Below are 16,278 nucleotides of genomic sequence, written 5' to 3' on the forward strand. Positions count from 1 at the left end.
ATGCAAATACCCTGGATTCATGGAAAAAGTCACAAAAAGACTAGTATTTACCTAGTCTTTAGATTATACAACAAGCCTTTGCTCTCTGTAATTTCACACAATAATCTGCGTTGGCATGACAAACATAACATTCCATTTAAAGACTGGAAGATTTAAACAGGAACCTTTTAGTGACTTATTTAAGTTTGCATAACTAAAAAATGGGGGGTGGTTGTGAATTGAGCCCAAAGTTCCTGTCTTTGAGTCCTGTACTCTTAAATAAATTACTAACTTCCCTATGTATCTTTGTACTCAATGGTAAAATGGAGATACAATAAGAGTGTCTGCATCAAAGGGAAATTTTTTTCTTGATAATTAAATGTAACGATGTGTTAGTGAATAAACCTCTTAGCACCTTGCCTAACAAGTTACAAGCAGGCAATAAATGTCAAGGTTTTGTTTTGTTTTCTTAATTGCTATCTTCCCAAAACATCCTACCGCTAAGGCAAAGTCATTACTTTAGGCTTGAGTATAAAGAAGAATGCACTAATGTCCTAAAAATTATTTTAGTTGAATGGAAAACTGCAACACTGAGTTCATTCCTCTTTTGATTTTCATGATAGAAATATTGCTGTCAAACGTCACTAGGTGCTATCATCATCTTGATACAACAAAATGTTATTTAATTGTATGGCCTTTCCATACCAAGAAAGCAACAAACAGCTATTTTCATCTTAGTGTTTAAAACTGCAAACAAAAAACTGCAGCTTCCTTGTGTATTTCAGCTGAAAACCAGATGCAGTGACAAGATACAGCCTCAAGGTGGTGGTAAATCATCATTGATAAAGTCTCAAGGCCCAGCTAAGGCTCTGCAGAAACCAAACTGATGCAGGACATGGTGTATTAACCGGGAAGGCATTTGCTTTCGATCCCTGTGGTTCTTCTCCCTCAACCTTGAGCAATGACCTTGTCATACTGTCTCAACAAATCTTAATTCACAGGTTTTTTTTCTGGTTTGCAACAAATAAATATACACAAAAGATTATCCTTTAAAATAATTGTGTAGCCTTATTTTTTTTAATGTTATGTGGATTTAGAATTCTCAATTTGGATTTGGCCACAGCGTTTGCATAGAAGATAACATTTACTTGCCCCACCCCCATTCATCTACTATGTATCTTAATTTCATGTCCCTGGAAACCATATATTAAATTCTTTACATCTCCCAGCTCCCAGCTTGAAATCTCAACTGTTTTGACCCCCTTCTTCCACTCTCTGATTTTTAAAAAGCTACAAATTTTTATCAATTTGTCCTTTATAACGTTTTTTACCTCTGTGTCTTTCTTTACTCAGTTCACTTCCCAAACCACAGTCCGGACCCTTTCACCACATGTACAAGCATTGCAATAACCTTCAAAATTAGCCTCAGAGCATTATCTCCCAACCTGGACAGCACATCAGAATTGCTTGAGAAGCTTTATAAAATATTCTCCTCTCCAGAGCCTGACTTAACTGGTCTGCGGTGGAGCCTGAGGTTGGGATTTTTTCAAAGCTCCCAGTGATTATAATGTGCAGCCACAATCCAGAACCCTATTAACTGGAGGTGTATCCAGCATACCATAGCCAGATTAACCTTTTTCAACTACCGACTCTGAGCTAAAATTTTAAGTAGTTTCTCATGTTCACAAAAATTGCAACTTAGTGACTTGGAGGCCAAATCTACCTTATAGCTGTTTTATTTGGCTGGCTTTAAAATTGTTCAGACCAAATGTTAAAAAATTGGGAGATGTCACATAAAACCAATATTTCCTATTTCTTTTTAAAAAATTGCAAGGTCTTGCCACACAGGGCCCACGTTCCTTCCACGGAACAATCACCTGGAGCTGAACAGCGGCTGCCCTTTAGACATGGCACTTACCACCCAGGTGTCCAGTCCCTACCACTCCCGCTTACACCTGGCCGTGTGACTCATTTATATTACCTGTCTGACCCTCTGAGAGTCCTTTTAGTTTGTAACTCCTAGTCAAGCGGATAAAGTTCAAACCGAATGATAGCATTTCACTCACTCACTCACTCACTCACTCACTCACTCACTCACTCACGCATTCATGAGACAGGTATTTATTGTGTGTCTGTGCTGCACAAGCACTTGGCATGCAAAGTCCATCACAGTGAGGCCCTATTCTTTCCTTCTAACTTTACATTCCCCTTCCCTTCAGCAAGCTCCATGTCTCTTAAGCAGCTGGTTTAAGAGACATCTCCCTCCCAATGTTCACGGTCGCCTAGAGGCTCATTTCCCAAACTCCTTGGCAATTAGGTGATGCCACACGACAAAGTGCAGCCACTGGGATACGAACAGGAGTGATGTGGACAACTTCCAAGTCACATCTTTAAGGAGAAAGCTGGGTGCTCTCCTCTTCCATCATTTGGCGAGCTGGAACAAAGACACAGCTCAAGAGCAACAGGGAAAAGGTACCTAGATGCCTAGGTGGCCTCTCTCTTTCCTGGGCTGTCTGTCTAGCTCTGGTTATTCTGAGGTTTCTTTGTTTATAGAGGTTTAGCCTATACTCCAAAATACCCAGTATTTCCCTTTACTATTTCCCAATATACCTTGAATATTCTTGCCCTCAACCTTGGCTTATGCCAAAGCTTCTGTGACTAACATTCCACCTCCTCATTGCTGCTATCTCAATACTTAAAGTCCCAGCTCAAGTAGCCCTTCTTCTGGGATGCTAGCTACATTTGTTATTATCTTCCTTCCTCTGTTCTCCCATGTATGAATTTCCACTTATTGAATATTATTTAGTAAGCACAGAGCCAAGGCTTATATTGTTATATCTCTCTTAAGTCCTAGATTGTGTGTAGTACAAATAAAGAAGAGTATTTGGAGCTCCTACGGCATTCTGCTACTATGTCTCCTGTTGAATAATCATCTGAACTATCAACTCATGCTCAATGTGTGATCCTTTAGGACTCTAAATCTTTCATTTTTAAAAATATATATATCTTTATTGATTTCAGAGAGAGGAACGGAGAGGGAGAGGGAGAGGGAGAGGGAGAGGGAGAGGGAGAGGGAGAGGGAGAGGGAGAGGGAGAGGGAGAGGGAGAGGGAGAGGGAGAGGGAGAGGGAGAGGGAGAGGGAGAGGGAGAGGGAGAGGGAGAGGGAGAGGGAGAGGGAGAGGGAGAAACATCACGATGAGAGAGTCGTCATTGATCGGCTGCCTCCTGCATGCCCCCTGCTGGGGATCAAGCCCACAACCCAGACATGTGCCCTGTCCGGCATGATCTCTTGGATCCTAGGTCGATGCTCAACTGCTGAGCCAGGTCCAGCCGGGCTAAATCTTTCATTTTTAATTACAAAGTTAAGCTTGTCCAATTCTTTAAGAATCTGTTTTTTTCCATAAACTACATTCTTGTGGGGGGTTTTATTCTTGCATCTGAACAATTCCTCAACTCTCTGACTACATATTTCTAAGACTCAGAAGTGCACTAAAAGATCAATAGTCCAAGCTTGAATGGCGATGGAGAGCCAACTTATAGTGGTCTCATATTTGGAATCTGAGACTCTCTAGGACATTAGAGGGAGAAAGTGAAAGATACTCCTGGGGAAGGAAATTTTAAAAAGAAAATAGCGTGAAAACTATATAGTCCAGGAGAAAAGTAAGGAAAAAGGAATAGGAGAGAAAATGTAAAAAGATAATTCAGGGACAAGAGGAAGAGTAGCAACTGGGAAAGAAAAGGTTAGCATAGAAGAAAGGCACATGCAAAAGAAATGTCAGTGAGACCAGTGGAATCTAATAACCTTAAAATGCTTCCTATCTGATTGGATGCTCTTAAAGAGATTATTATCAACACTGAGGAGCAGACTACCACTCCACCAACACTAGGAAGACTGGCACGTGGTTGGTAGAAAATATCAGGTGAGAACTGAATTAATAGCTGACCTTGAATGTAAGTTAGTTAGAGGTGAATAAAATAAGCTACAGCTGTGTTTCAATGGGACTTACTCAAGTCAAAAAATCAAGTAAAGAATAGCCAAGTGTTGTCTTTTTAAGGGACAAATTCCAGAAGATGACTGACTAAGCTGGAGCCTTGAAGCTGTATCCTATCCTACAAGAACGTCTGGAGTGAGATCTTTAAAACATAAGAGGTAATCACACTGAAATAAAGTAAAAGAGAATTTAAAGGCCTAAACCTAAGACCTGAAATTATAAAACTCCTAGAAGAAAACACAGAGGAAAAGCTTCATGACACTGGACTTGGCAATAATTTTTTGAATATGACACCAAAAGCATGGTCAACAAAAGCAAAAATAGACCAATGGTACTAGATCATACTTTAAAATTTTGTACATCAAAGGACCCAATAAACAGAGTGAAAAGGTAACCTACAGGATGGGAGGAAATATTTGCAAATCATATATATAATAAGGGGTTAATATAGAATATATAAAGAACTCCTACAACTCAACAACAAAAACTCAAATAACCCAATTATAAAGTGGGCAAAGGACTTATTTGAAGCTTCTAAAGTAGTCAAATTCATCGAAACAGAAAGTAGAATGGTTACCAGGGAGTGGGGAGAGGGAAGGAGGGGAGTTGTTGTTTAATGGGTATAGAGTTTCAGATTTGCAAGATGAAGAAGTTCTGGATCTGTTTCATAGTGATGTGAATATAGTTAACACTACTAAACTGTATGCTTTAAAAATGTTAAAATGATAAATTTTACATTGTGTGGTTTTTACCACAATGAAAAAGGAAAAGGAAAGGTAACTCAGGACAACATGGTATTTCTTTAATTACCACCATCAGTATGGTAACATCAATGTGTCACAGCATATGGTCAAAATGAGAGTAAAAGATAGAATGGGTTCTGTCTGGACCATTTACTTCTTGTATAAAGAAATACAGAAATCAGTGCCAAGTTAACCTCAGGACCACACCTCTTCTGCATTCATGTTATCCTGGTGTTACCAAGGGCGTCCCAGCTCCACCTCTCGGCTGCAGCGACGGTGGCCACCTTTATGGCAGACTTGAATGCAATTTTATAGCCTAGCTACAAAGAGCAAGCAATTAGCTAAATATGTGCTGCACTGAATCTGAAATAACTTATGTACAAGGACATCCTTAGCTGGCCCCAAAGAAGTTTTTAAAATCGGGTCATAGATGTCTGTAAGACAAAATGCTGATGACAGCTGAGTCATTGAACTATAAGTTGAAATGCCATACTCTGGCATTTAAAGGGATTTATATCACTAGGGAGGAAAGGGATCAGCTATGTCATGCATCTATGTACTCGGTACCGATGAGTCCAACCTAAAGGAGTCGTGTCTTGCACGATGAGTCTTCAGAACTTAGTGTGAGCAGGAGGCCCGTGTAATGAGAAATGAACCTTGCACTATATCTCAAAGGACAGATCTCTTGAAATGCTTCACTGAGGGGGCACCACAGGGCACTGCACTCTGCCAGCCCCCATTAGGAATCATGCAGCTGTTATCTGGCATCAACAGTTATCCACCTCGGACAAGTGGCTACTTACCAGGCAGCTCATTTCTGTTCAGGTCGTGAAGAAGAGGGTGCCCTGTTCATTTGCTAATCTAGTAGTAGTTTCCAGGTTTTCTAAATAGACTTTATCTACATATGGGACTGTTGTCTAAGTTCCCTGGCATTTGCCTACATCTCTAAGAGAAAATCAAGTCAGTTCTGACAACCCAGGTGGAATCCCAACTCTCACATTTAGAGGCAGAGTGACCCTGGGCAAGTCATTAGCATTGGAGCCTTAGACTCATCCTCTGTAAAACAGGACCCATAATGGCTCTTCCATAGGGCTGTCCTATAAATTCAATGAAAGAACCTACTTCAGAACTTGGCACATAGTAGATGCTGATCAGAAATTATTTGCCTCCCTTCTTCCTCACCTTAGAGCTGGGTCAGCAATTTTTTTTCTGTAAAGGGCCAGGTAGTAAATATTTTGGGCTTTGCAAGTCATTTGTCTCTGTTGCAACCACTCAACTGTCCTACAGCACAAAAGCAGCCATAGATGTTGAGCAGGGCTGTGTTCCAATAAAACATTATTTAAAAATTAGGCATTTGGGCCATATTTGGCCTGTAAGCTATAGTTTGCCAACCCGTTACTTATACCACATATATCCAGATATCACACTAAGTTAATTTTTCATCATTCTGTTTGATTCCATCTGCTCCAAATATATACTTCCCTCCTTTCTTTTCATTGCTTTTATTTTATTTTTTATAATTTTTTTGTTTTTCAATTGCAGTTGACATACAATATTATGTTAGTTTCAGGGTACAACACAATGGTAAGACATTTATATAACTTATGAAGTGATCACCTCAACAAGTCTAGTACCCATCTGACATCATACATAGTTATTACATTATTATTGACTATATTCCCTATGCTGTACTTTACATTCCTGTGACTGTTTTTATAACTGGCAACTTGTACATCTTAATACCTTCATTCTTTCACCCAGCCCTCAGCACCCCTCCCATCTGGCAACCATCAAAATGTTCTCAGTATCTATGAGTCTGTTTCTGTTTGTTTATTACATTCTTTAGATTCCACATATAAGTAAAATCATATGATATTCGTTTTTCTCTGTCTGACTTATTTCAGTTAGCATAATACCATCTAGGTTCATCCATGTTGTTGCAAATGGCAATATTTCTTTCTTTTTATAGCTGAGTAATATCCCATTGTATATATATGTACCACATCATTTTTATCCATTCACATATCAATGGACACTTAGGTTGCTTCCACATCTTGGGTATTGCAAATAATGCTGCAATGAACATAGGGGTGCATATATCTTGTTAAATCAGTGTTTTGGGTTTCTTCTAATAAACATCCAGAAATGGAGTCACCTCTTCTCGCTTTATTTACATAACACCAAGGAATCCTTTCAGTCCCTTCCTGACCCCCACAACTAGGCCTTGTCCTTAGTCCTGCCTCATAATCGGGATACAACTTAAAACTCAGTTGTCACCCCTTTTCTCTTCTTCATTTACCCGCATTCTCTCAGGGAATTCATCTATTCACAAGACTTTCTCTAGTGGGAAGAGCACGGCAGATGGAGCCTGGAGCCTGGATCTATGACTTATTAGTTGTGCAGCTCAAGACAAGTGATTTTAAATCTCTGAATTCAGTTTCCTCTGCTCTAAAATGGGGATTCATTAATTCATGGGTCCTCTGAATGTATCAGAACAAATGAGTCTAGTTCAATGGCTTGATCTGGTTTTTCACTTTTAATTTTAGGCCTTGAGAAGCTCCCATCGAAGGTAAGTACTCAGACCTGAGATGCTTGATCACTTTATCCACACAGTAGGTTCCGAGGAAATCAGCCTATTTGAGCAAATTCTCAACCCCCCACTGAGAGACTGGGAAAGGGATCATCATTTAAGAACTCAGAGAGTTAACCCAGAGAGTTAACCGAAGCACTTCTATTTGCAGACAAGGATAGGTTGCAGCTTATTTCCCAGGTTTTAAAATATTGCTTAATAAATATGTTTGCATTTGCCTGTATATGTGTAAAGAACTTACAGAACGAAGGAACTAAAAGCAACAGTGATCACCTGTGGTGAAGTGGGAACTCAAGATGAGAATAATGATGGGAGTTTCTACTGGATATTTTTAAACATACACTTTTTAAATCATGTGAATACATTATCTATTAAAAGAAATTAGCCCTAGCCAGTTTGGCTCAGTGGTTAGAGTGTCGGCCTGCGGACCGAAGCGTCTGGGGTTTGGGTTTGGGGTTCAGTTCTCGGTCAAGGGCACATACCTGGGTTGCAGGGTCTCCCCGCCCTGGTCAGGGCACATGTGGGTGGCAACCAATGGACACATCGATGTTTCTTCCTCTCTCTCTCCCCTTCCCTCCCTCCGTCCCTCCTTTCCACTGTCTCTCTCTCTCTCTGAAAAGCAATGGAAAAAAAATATCCTCAAGTGAGGATTAAAAAAAGAAATTATTTTTTCTAACAGATGAAAAATACACATTCAGAAGAAATCTTTCACATTCATAAAACAAGTCTACTAAAAGAAAGACACACATCTGAGGAGTGGAGAGTGACAGGAGCCTAAAGGGCATCTAAGACACTCGTCACTCAGGCGCTGTCCCGGAGATGCTGCCACAGGCGGGGAAGCCCCTCGTCTAGGGGGCTCCTGCGCCTTCTGCCCCTCCGTGTGGCTCAGCCGGTGGGCTTGGGAAGCGCAGGCGGAGGAAGCACCCCACGCCTTGTTTGGGAGAAGCAGGACTATTCTTCCCGGTTTTACAGCTCTTAGTATCAAGCCAGGATTTTTCCCATGGAGCACCATATGCCCGCCCTCCGTGCCTCAGTGTCCGCCACACTCACACTCTTTCTAGCCCCCTCAAGATCTCCTGCTACTGAGTCCTTCATTCCTGCCTTCAAACAAGCTTTAATTAAAAATAACTTTTATTTATTTCCAACGGTAGTCCTTTGTCTCATATTACTTTCACAATCCAATTCCTTGAGCTATTAGGAATGATTTTCTCTCACTTCTTAATAATCTATAGTCCAGCTTCTACCTCCATTCTTTCATTAAGTCCCTTTTTCTCTGAGGTCCTTGTTGACGCTTTAAAACAAATTGAAAGGTTGGTTTCTTCGTTTGTTCTTACTCATCTTGATCTCCCCTTTTCAAATAATGAAGCTAACATCCATCTTACTAAACACCTCTTCTCGCTTTATTTACATAACACCAAGGAATCCTTTCAGTCCCTTCCTGACCCCCACAACTAGGCCTTTTCCTTAGTCCTGCCTCATAATCGGGATACAACTTAAAACTCAGTTGTCACCCCTTTTCTCTTCTTCATTTACCCGCATTCTCTCAGGGAATTCATCTATTCACAAGACTTTCTCTAGTGGGAAGAGCAAGGCAGATGGGGCCTGGAGCCTGGATCTATGACTTATTAGTTGTGCAGCTCAAGACAAGTGATTTTAAATCTCTGAATTCAGTTTCCTCTGCTCTAAAATGGGGATTCATTAATTCATTCATTCCACAGTCTTTGTTGAGCACCTACTATGTACCAGGCACTATTCTAGGTACATGAGATTTATTAACAAACTAAACAGATAAATATTCCTGCCCATGCAGAGCTCCCATTCTAGCAAGGAGACAAACAAACAAACAAAAATAAATGTACTAGATAAGAGAATTACATAAAATGACAGAATACGGTGAGAGCTGTAGAAAAGAAATAATAAGTCAGGTTATATCATTTAAAAGGTGGTCAAGATAAGCTTCCCTGAGAAATTAATATGAGCAAAGACTCAGAAGAGGTGAAGGAATTAGAAATGAGGGCATCTGTTGGAGAGGGCCTGGGCAGAGGGAACTGACACAGATCCTAAGGGCTGGGGCATGCTCGGCATGTTCTGGGAACACCAAAGGGGCCAGTGGGAATGGAGTGAAGTGAGTACAGGCAAGAGCAGTTGGAAAAAAGGTCAGAGAGGAAATTCAGGAAGCCAGTCCATGTAGGACCTCTGAACATGACGGAGGCTGGTGCAAGGTGACATGATCTGATTTATGTTTTAAAAGAATCACTATGGCTGCTGCGTTGGGGACAGACTGTAGTGGAATCAGGATGGAAGCAGAGAGACCAGTTAGGAGGCTATATCAGTAACCCAGGCAGGGGGTGATGGTGGCTAGGACCAGAGCGAGAGCACTGAGAGGAAGAGACGTGGTCAATTTAAGCAATAAGATCTACCTTGTGGGGTTGTTATGAGAATCCTATGAGAACATTATTGCAGGTAAAGTGCCTAGTAGATGCCTGACACAGGAAGATGTTAAATAATACCCTCTCTTATTATGTTATATTTTTCAGGTAGAACAGGTTATATGGAGGAGATCAAGGCTAGAGTGTGATATTCAAGGTCCACTGACCTGGGAATTGGCAGCTGCCCTCACCTAAAGCGGTGAAAGGAGGGTAGGCTGGGAAAGGGGCTTAATTGTCTTTCAGCCTTTACCTCACATCCCAACTTCAGGACGGTATTTCCAACTTCTTACAAAACACTTCCTTTTAAAAGTTCATCATATACTCAATGTGGGTGCATATATATTTTTTAAATTACCGACCTTACCTCCACCTCAAGCCAGCTAGCCATCTAAATGTTTCCTCCTATTAAAGATGTAGCAGTCCTATAGGCTGAAGACAGCATCATCTTTGTAGAATTATGAAATAAAAGGATGCTCTCATTGGAAGTCGGTATTGTGGCCATGATCTGCTTAAAACATCTCTATTTACAAAAGAAGAAATGAGGCCCAGAATGGAGCATGACTAGCTGTGAGCCACTCCAGGCTTCAATGACTGAGTGAGGCCCAGAACCAGTTTCCTGGAACCACTCACTTCTCCAACAGCCCTCTCCCTGCCCATCCACAAGTCAGCAGGCCCTTAGATTGCTGTCGCAGGCCAACATCTCTGGACTGGTCGCTACCACAGCAGCTTTGACCACCTTTGCTGTGATTGGCATTTAAGCCTACCAGAAAGGCTATGGGAGGCCATGCCTGCACTGCTTTAAGCATGCTGGCTCTGGGTTCAAATCCTAGCTCTGCCCTTACCACCTGTGAGGCCATCAGCAAGTTTCCTAACTGTTCTGCCTTAGCTTCTTCGCCTGAAAAATTCCTACTTCCCAGGATTTAAGTAAAATATGCATATAAAGCTCTTAGCACAAACCCAAGCATAAAATAGGAGCCCACGAAGTGTTAGTTATTCTGGGCTATACTACTACTTTCAGTGCTTTTCAAAGAAGTTGCCATGGATGCCCACCCAGCCTTAGTCTGGCCATCAGGGCCTTGAGGCAACCGGGTCCATTAAATGTATGGAAACTTTCACTGCTTTCTGATCACAGACCTCCAGTGAGGACAGCCCTCTATGTACCCCCGTATCATGCTCATTCCCAGTTCCCACCTCTGTGTTTTAGTCTATGCCCCTCCTCCCTGAAATGCTGGTCTCCTCCTCTCTAACTTCTGGCACATCTTTCAAAGCCCCATGGAAGGCTCAGCATTTCACAAGAACTTCCCGGCTCCATTGATATCATTTCTTCTCTACAATTCTGCAGTATTTACATGTAGTACATATTGGTCGCTTCCTTATGGAGAGGCATGGGAGCATTTAATTACAGTATGGGTTCCAGAGCAGACTGACCAATCGCTCGGCCTCAGTCTCCTCATCCATAAAATGGTGTTAATATTAGAGTTGTTGTGAGGATTTGACAAATTCTTAGTAAAAACAATTATTATTATGTTATTATTATTATATATTGTCATTAACTTTTCCCTCTTTTTTTTATGTACTTTCATTTTATTCCTACAGGTCATTCTGTCCATATGTACCACAGTAGTTCCCCCTTATCCACGGTTTCACTTCCTATGGTTTCAGTTATCCACAGTCAACCATAGTCCAAAAATATTAAATGGAAAATTCCAGAAATAAACAACTCACAAGTTTTAAACTGCACAATTTTCTGAGTAGCACGATGAAATCTCACTCCATCCTGCCCGGGGTGTAAACGGTCCCTTTGTCCAGCGTATCCACACCGTAATACGCTGCTCACCTGTCAGTCACTTAGTAGCTGTCTGGGTTATCAAATTGACGCCATGGTATCCCAGTGACCCCTATTTTACTTAATAATGGCCCCAAAGCACAAGAGTAGTGGTGCTGGCAATTCAGGTATGCCAAAGAGAATCCCCAAAGTTCTTTCTTTAGGTAAAAAGGTAAAAGTTCTCTACTTAATAATAAAAGGGGAAAAAATCAGATGCTAGGTTACTAAAATCTACACTAAGAACAAATCTTCTGTCCATGCAACTGTGAAGAAGAAAAAAGAAATCCGTGCTAGTTTTGCTGTAACACCTCCAACTGCAAAACTTACGGCCCCAGTGCATGATAAGTGCTTAGTTAAGATGGAAAAAAAAAGAAATTTATGAGTAGAAGACATGAACAGAAAGCATGTTCCCACTGACAGCAATGTGTTGTACCAGAAAGCGTTGAGCCTATACCACACATCAGCAAGGGGTCCCCTAAAAGGAGTGATACTAGCCCTTTACTGCACGTAAGAGATGGTTACCATAAGGTATCTTGAGGGAGAGACCACATTCACATAACTTTTAATACAGTTTACTGTTATACCTGTTCTATTTTATTATTAGTTATTATTGTTAATATCTTACTGTGCTTAACTTATAAATTAAGTTTTATCATAGGTATGTATGTATAGGAAAAAATGTAGTACATAGGTTCGATACTATCTGTGGTTTCATGTGTCCACACTGGGGGTCTGGGAACGTTATCTCCCATGGGTGGGGGGGACTACTGTATACTTTTATCCAGTGTCTTAAGTCACATCTTATACTATGAAGTTCAGTCCTGAGAATTTTGATGTCTCTCCACAAAGATTTCACCACATCTAATAATTCATTCTAAAAGTACAGATTTACCCAAAATATCAACTCCCCATCTCAGAGCCCATGGACTGTACAGAGTCTAGGTAGCATGGTTATTAACCAGAGGCCTCAAAGAGGAAGAAGACTGGAGAAAAAAAAATTAAGTTTCCCCCCAAATTAGAAACATCCGGTCTATTTCCATAGGAAGTTAACATTGGAGGTGTGGAAGCTATTCTGGGGTTACAACAAACCAATCCAAAAGCAGCGAAGGTGCCCGGCTGGCGTGGCTCAGCGGTTGAGCATTGAACTATGATTCAGGAGATCAAGATTCGATTCCTGGTCAGGGCACATGTCCGGGTTGCGGGCTTGATCCCCTGCAGGGGGCGTGCAGTGGGCAGCTGATCAATGACTCTCTCACTGTTGATGTTTCTATCTCTCTCTCTCCCCCTCTCCCTTCCTTTCTCTGAAGTCAGTAAAGGCATATATATATATTTTTTAAAAGCATTGAAGGTAACTGGAATATTCTATTCACATATTCCTGAGATCCTGCTATGTACACAGCTACTGCTCTACTTCATTTTATAATCCATCTAAGAGGGTCCACCCTTTATCAGGAGCCGTGTTAGGTTTGAGCAGTATCAACAGAAAATTCTATACCAGGGAGGGTACATCACGCTAATGTTTTGACAAGGGCAATTCCTAATGGCACATACTCTGTCACAGTGCAGTGATCAGTGTGCCTTTTCTTTTCTTTTTTCTTTTCTTTTCTTTTCTTTCTTTTCTTTTCTTTTCGGAATTGATTATGTTTACAAAAATAGCAACACATTTTATAATGGGGGGAGGGAAGTTGAACTTATCCCAGCATTACTTTTTAAAAATCAGGTAAGATAAGAAATCACTCAGATTAATTAGACCAACTTACCTCTATTTTTTCCCATATGGCTTCATAGTTGTCTTGGTGTTGAATATCTTGCATAAGTTTCTGAATTAAAGCAGATTTCGCGGCGGAATGGCTCTCATTTTTCTCAGAAGATGAAGCTCTCTCTGACTTCTCATCAATGTATTTTTTCATGCCAGAGAGAGGCATACACAGCTCCTCGTCAGAGAGAATGTCACTCAGGGGCCCAGACTCAATGCTCTCCCCCAGCGAAGAAGCTATGTCACTGGATGAGCTTGGAGACACCCTGCCTAGCCTCATATGCTTCTTCTTGACATGGTACGTTGGATAGATCTCAGAATCTGAATTCATTTCAGACAGTTCCCAGTCATCAATATTCTGGATGGTTTCTCCTCTGGGTTTCGGAGGCAGAAGCTTTGTCAAGTTTTCCAACTTCAAAGCTAATACTTCTGTCTGCTTTAGGTGAGAGGGCAGTGCCAGGTACTCATCAGAGCCGTACCAGGCCTCCACGACCTGGCCATTCCTTGTGACGTGACTTGGGGAGGAGGAGTGACTTTTTTTGCTTTTGTGTTTTGAAAGAAGGGGTACCGGAGACATGATAGTGTCTGAGCCAAAGGGGGATCCGCTGCTTTGCGTAAAAGGTGGTGAACTGGATGCTTCAGGCTGCACTGGTAATTTGGCATTCCAACTTCTCTGAGTACGCGGCTCAAGAGAGAATATAGAAGCAGCATCTGTTTCTGGTCCCTCTCTGGCCTTGGAAATACAAGAAGGGATTCCGTTCGGCACTCGGTTTTCCGTTTGCTTGCCTGAACCGGCTCCCCCTTTAGGTGTTTGGCACAGAGGCACCTCTTCTGCGGTTTTATGTGGCTTCTTAAGTCGAGGTTTCTCTTTATGGCAGTCGTTGAGCCTTCCCAGGCTGGAGGAGATTTCTTTAATGTGACTTTTGACTGTGTTTTCAAGATTCCCATCGCCCATCTTGTGCAGACACTCATAGGACTGGCTGGCAGCAGAAGGGCTGTTGGGGTAGGAAGCCTGCAACACCAGGCAGAGCTTGGACCTGTCAGGAGGATCCACCAGGGAAGGGGTGCTTCTGCTCATCTCAGGCTTGAGATCAACCATCTGCCTCTTTCCGCCAGTGCCTTTTAGATTATTCTTGAAAGTTTCCTCTTTAAGGAAAAGCCCTCTTTTTGGCAACGTGGGCTGCGTGGGAGAGTCCTCGTTATAATTAAAGCAGTCTCTGATGGATCGCTTGGGGGTTGCATTCTCACAGGGAAGAGGCTGTTGGTTCTTTGCTCCAGGTTGGGAGGAGGGATTGGATTCTTGCTTTGCTGTGTCAGGAGAGGATTGAACAGTATTTGTCAGGGCTTCCACTGAAGACGACGTCCCCTGCGTTACGCCTGGCTGCTCCTCGACTGCGGAAGCATTGTTTTCCTCACATCCACCTTTGTCATCTGCTGAAAGAGATCCCTGAGACGCCTCCTCACTCACTGCTCCGCTGCAGTTGGAAGCGATGGGGTCAGTAGTCACCTTAAGTAACCCGACACTTCGGATAAGCTCAGGGAACTCCTCCATCTCACTGTAGCCCCAGGAGTCAAAGGGTTTGGTTTTGACCTGGCTAGAGGTCATGTCACCCAGGCCACCGAGCAAATCCTCACTTGGACTATAGTCAGACAGTTCAAACGCAGTAATGCCACAATCCAGAGACAAGTAATTTTGAGAGCATTTGATAGTTAGCTGTCCTGAGTCATCCACTTCCGTTAGAGAATCCAGCCGGCCCTGAAACAGACAATGGCAGTGGTGTCAGTAAACGGAACATCAGTTACACTCACTGCTGCTCAAATGAAATCTCAGCGAGGCTGCTATAAAGGTCAACAATGCGCCAGTCTCAGTTGCTTCTGGTATGACATACAGAATGGCATATTAATCAATCATCATATTGCTTTACATAATATCCTGTTCTTAAATACGTAAGGATTTTTCTTTAATCTGGAGAATAGAGCCTCGATAGAAATGGTCAAGTTCAAGACAGAAATATCCATTCTTGCCTTAATGTTCTATCTTAAAATAGCATACTGTTCATTTAATAAACATTTCTTTTTTTGAATTTTTAAAAAAATATGTCTCTATTGATTTCAGAGAGAGGAACGGAGAGGAAGAGAGAAAAATAGAAACATTAATGATGAGTCATTGATCGGCTGCCTCCTGCACACCCCCTACTGGGGATCGAGCCAGCAACCCGGGCATGTGCCCTGACCAGGAATCAAACCGTGATCTCCTGGATCATAGGTCAATGCTCAACCACTGAGGCATGCCCGGCCGGGCTAATAAACATTTCTTAAATGATGCCTTAAGTAATAAAATTTCTGGAAACAAATTAATGTTAAGAGTAAAATCTCCACGAATGTCTCCTTCACTTATTGCTATGACTCCATCACCTACTACAGAGGCTAACTCATAGTAGATGCTCAATAAATATTTTTAAAGTGGAATAATTAATTGTACTAAGTCTGTTGTGTTAAATATATATTCCCAAATCACAGGAAGGTGAAACACTGAATTTGTGTACATAACAAAATCAGTTCAAGACTAGCTTCTGTTTCTCCCCACCCTTTGAAGGTAAAGGCACAAAATCCTGGAGAAAATTAACGAGCATCAAAACTTTCTCATCTTAGCCCCCATCACTCTGCATGCATTTCTCTCCCCACTGCTCCCCTCCTCTGCTCCCCTTTGTGTGTTAGATACCAAGTGCCCACCTCTACTGTTATTTATAATTCGAGGTAGGCCAATTTGAAACTCCTCTATGCTAAAGAATAGTAGTAAAAGCATTTTAATTTTTTAATCTTTAATTATGTGATTAAGGGTTTTTTTCATTACTAGTGCAGTTTCTGATACACAGCAAATGAGAAGCTTTTTTAAATTTTATTTTATTTTTTCCATCACCATTTGTCCCCTTTATGCCCTCTTCCCCCTCCACCCATCCCCTT

At 41.6% G+C, this 16,278-nt stretch overlaps 1 protein-coding gene across 2 annotated transcripts in view; it reads right to left on the reverse strand.

The window, feature by feature from the left end:
* The window catches only part of AKAP6 (A-kinase anchoring protein 6), a 516,415-nt gene that overhangs the window by 234,746 nt on the left and 265,391 nt on the right, over nt 1–16,278 (reverse strand). For both annotated transcript variants that reach the window (XM_081157931.1, XM_081157932.1), the window contains one exon: nt 13,319–15,070. In XM_081157931.1, coding sequence (XP_081014057.1) covers nt 13,319–15,070 — 1,752 coding nt within the window. The remainder of the gene's footprint in view (nt 1–13,318; nt 15,071–16,278) is intronic.

This window comes from Miniopterus schreibersii (genome assembly GCF_964146895.1).
Source record: "Miniopterus schreibersii genome assembly, chromosome: 1".
NCBI classification, from domain to species: domain Eukaryota; kingdom Metazoa; phylum Chordata; class Mammalia; order Chiroptera; family Miniopteridae; genus Miniopterus; species Miniopterus schreibersii.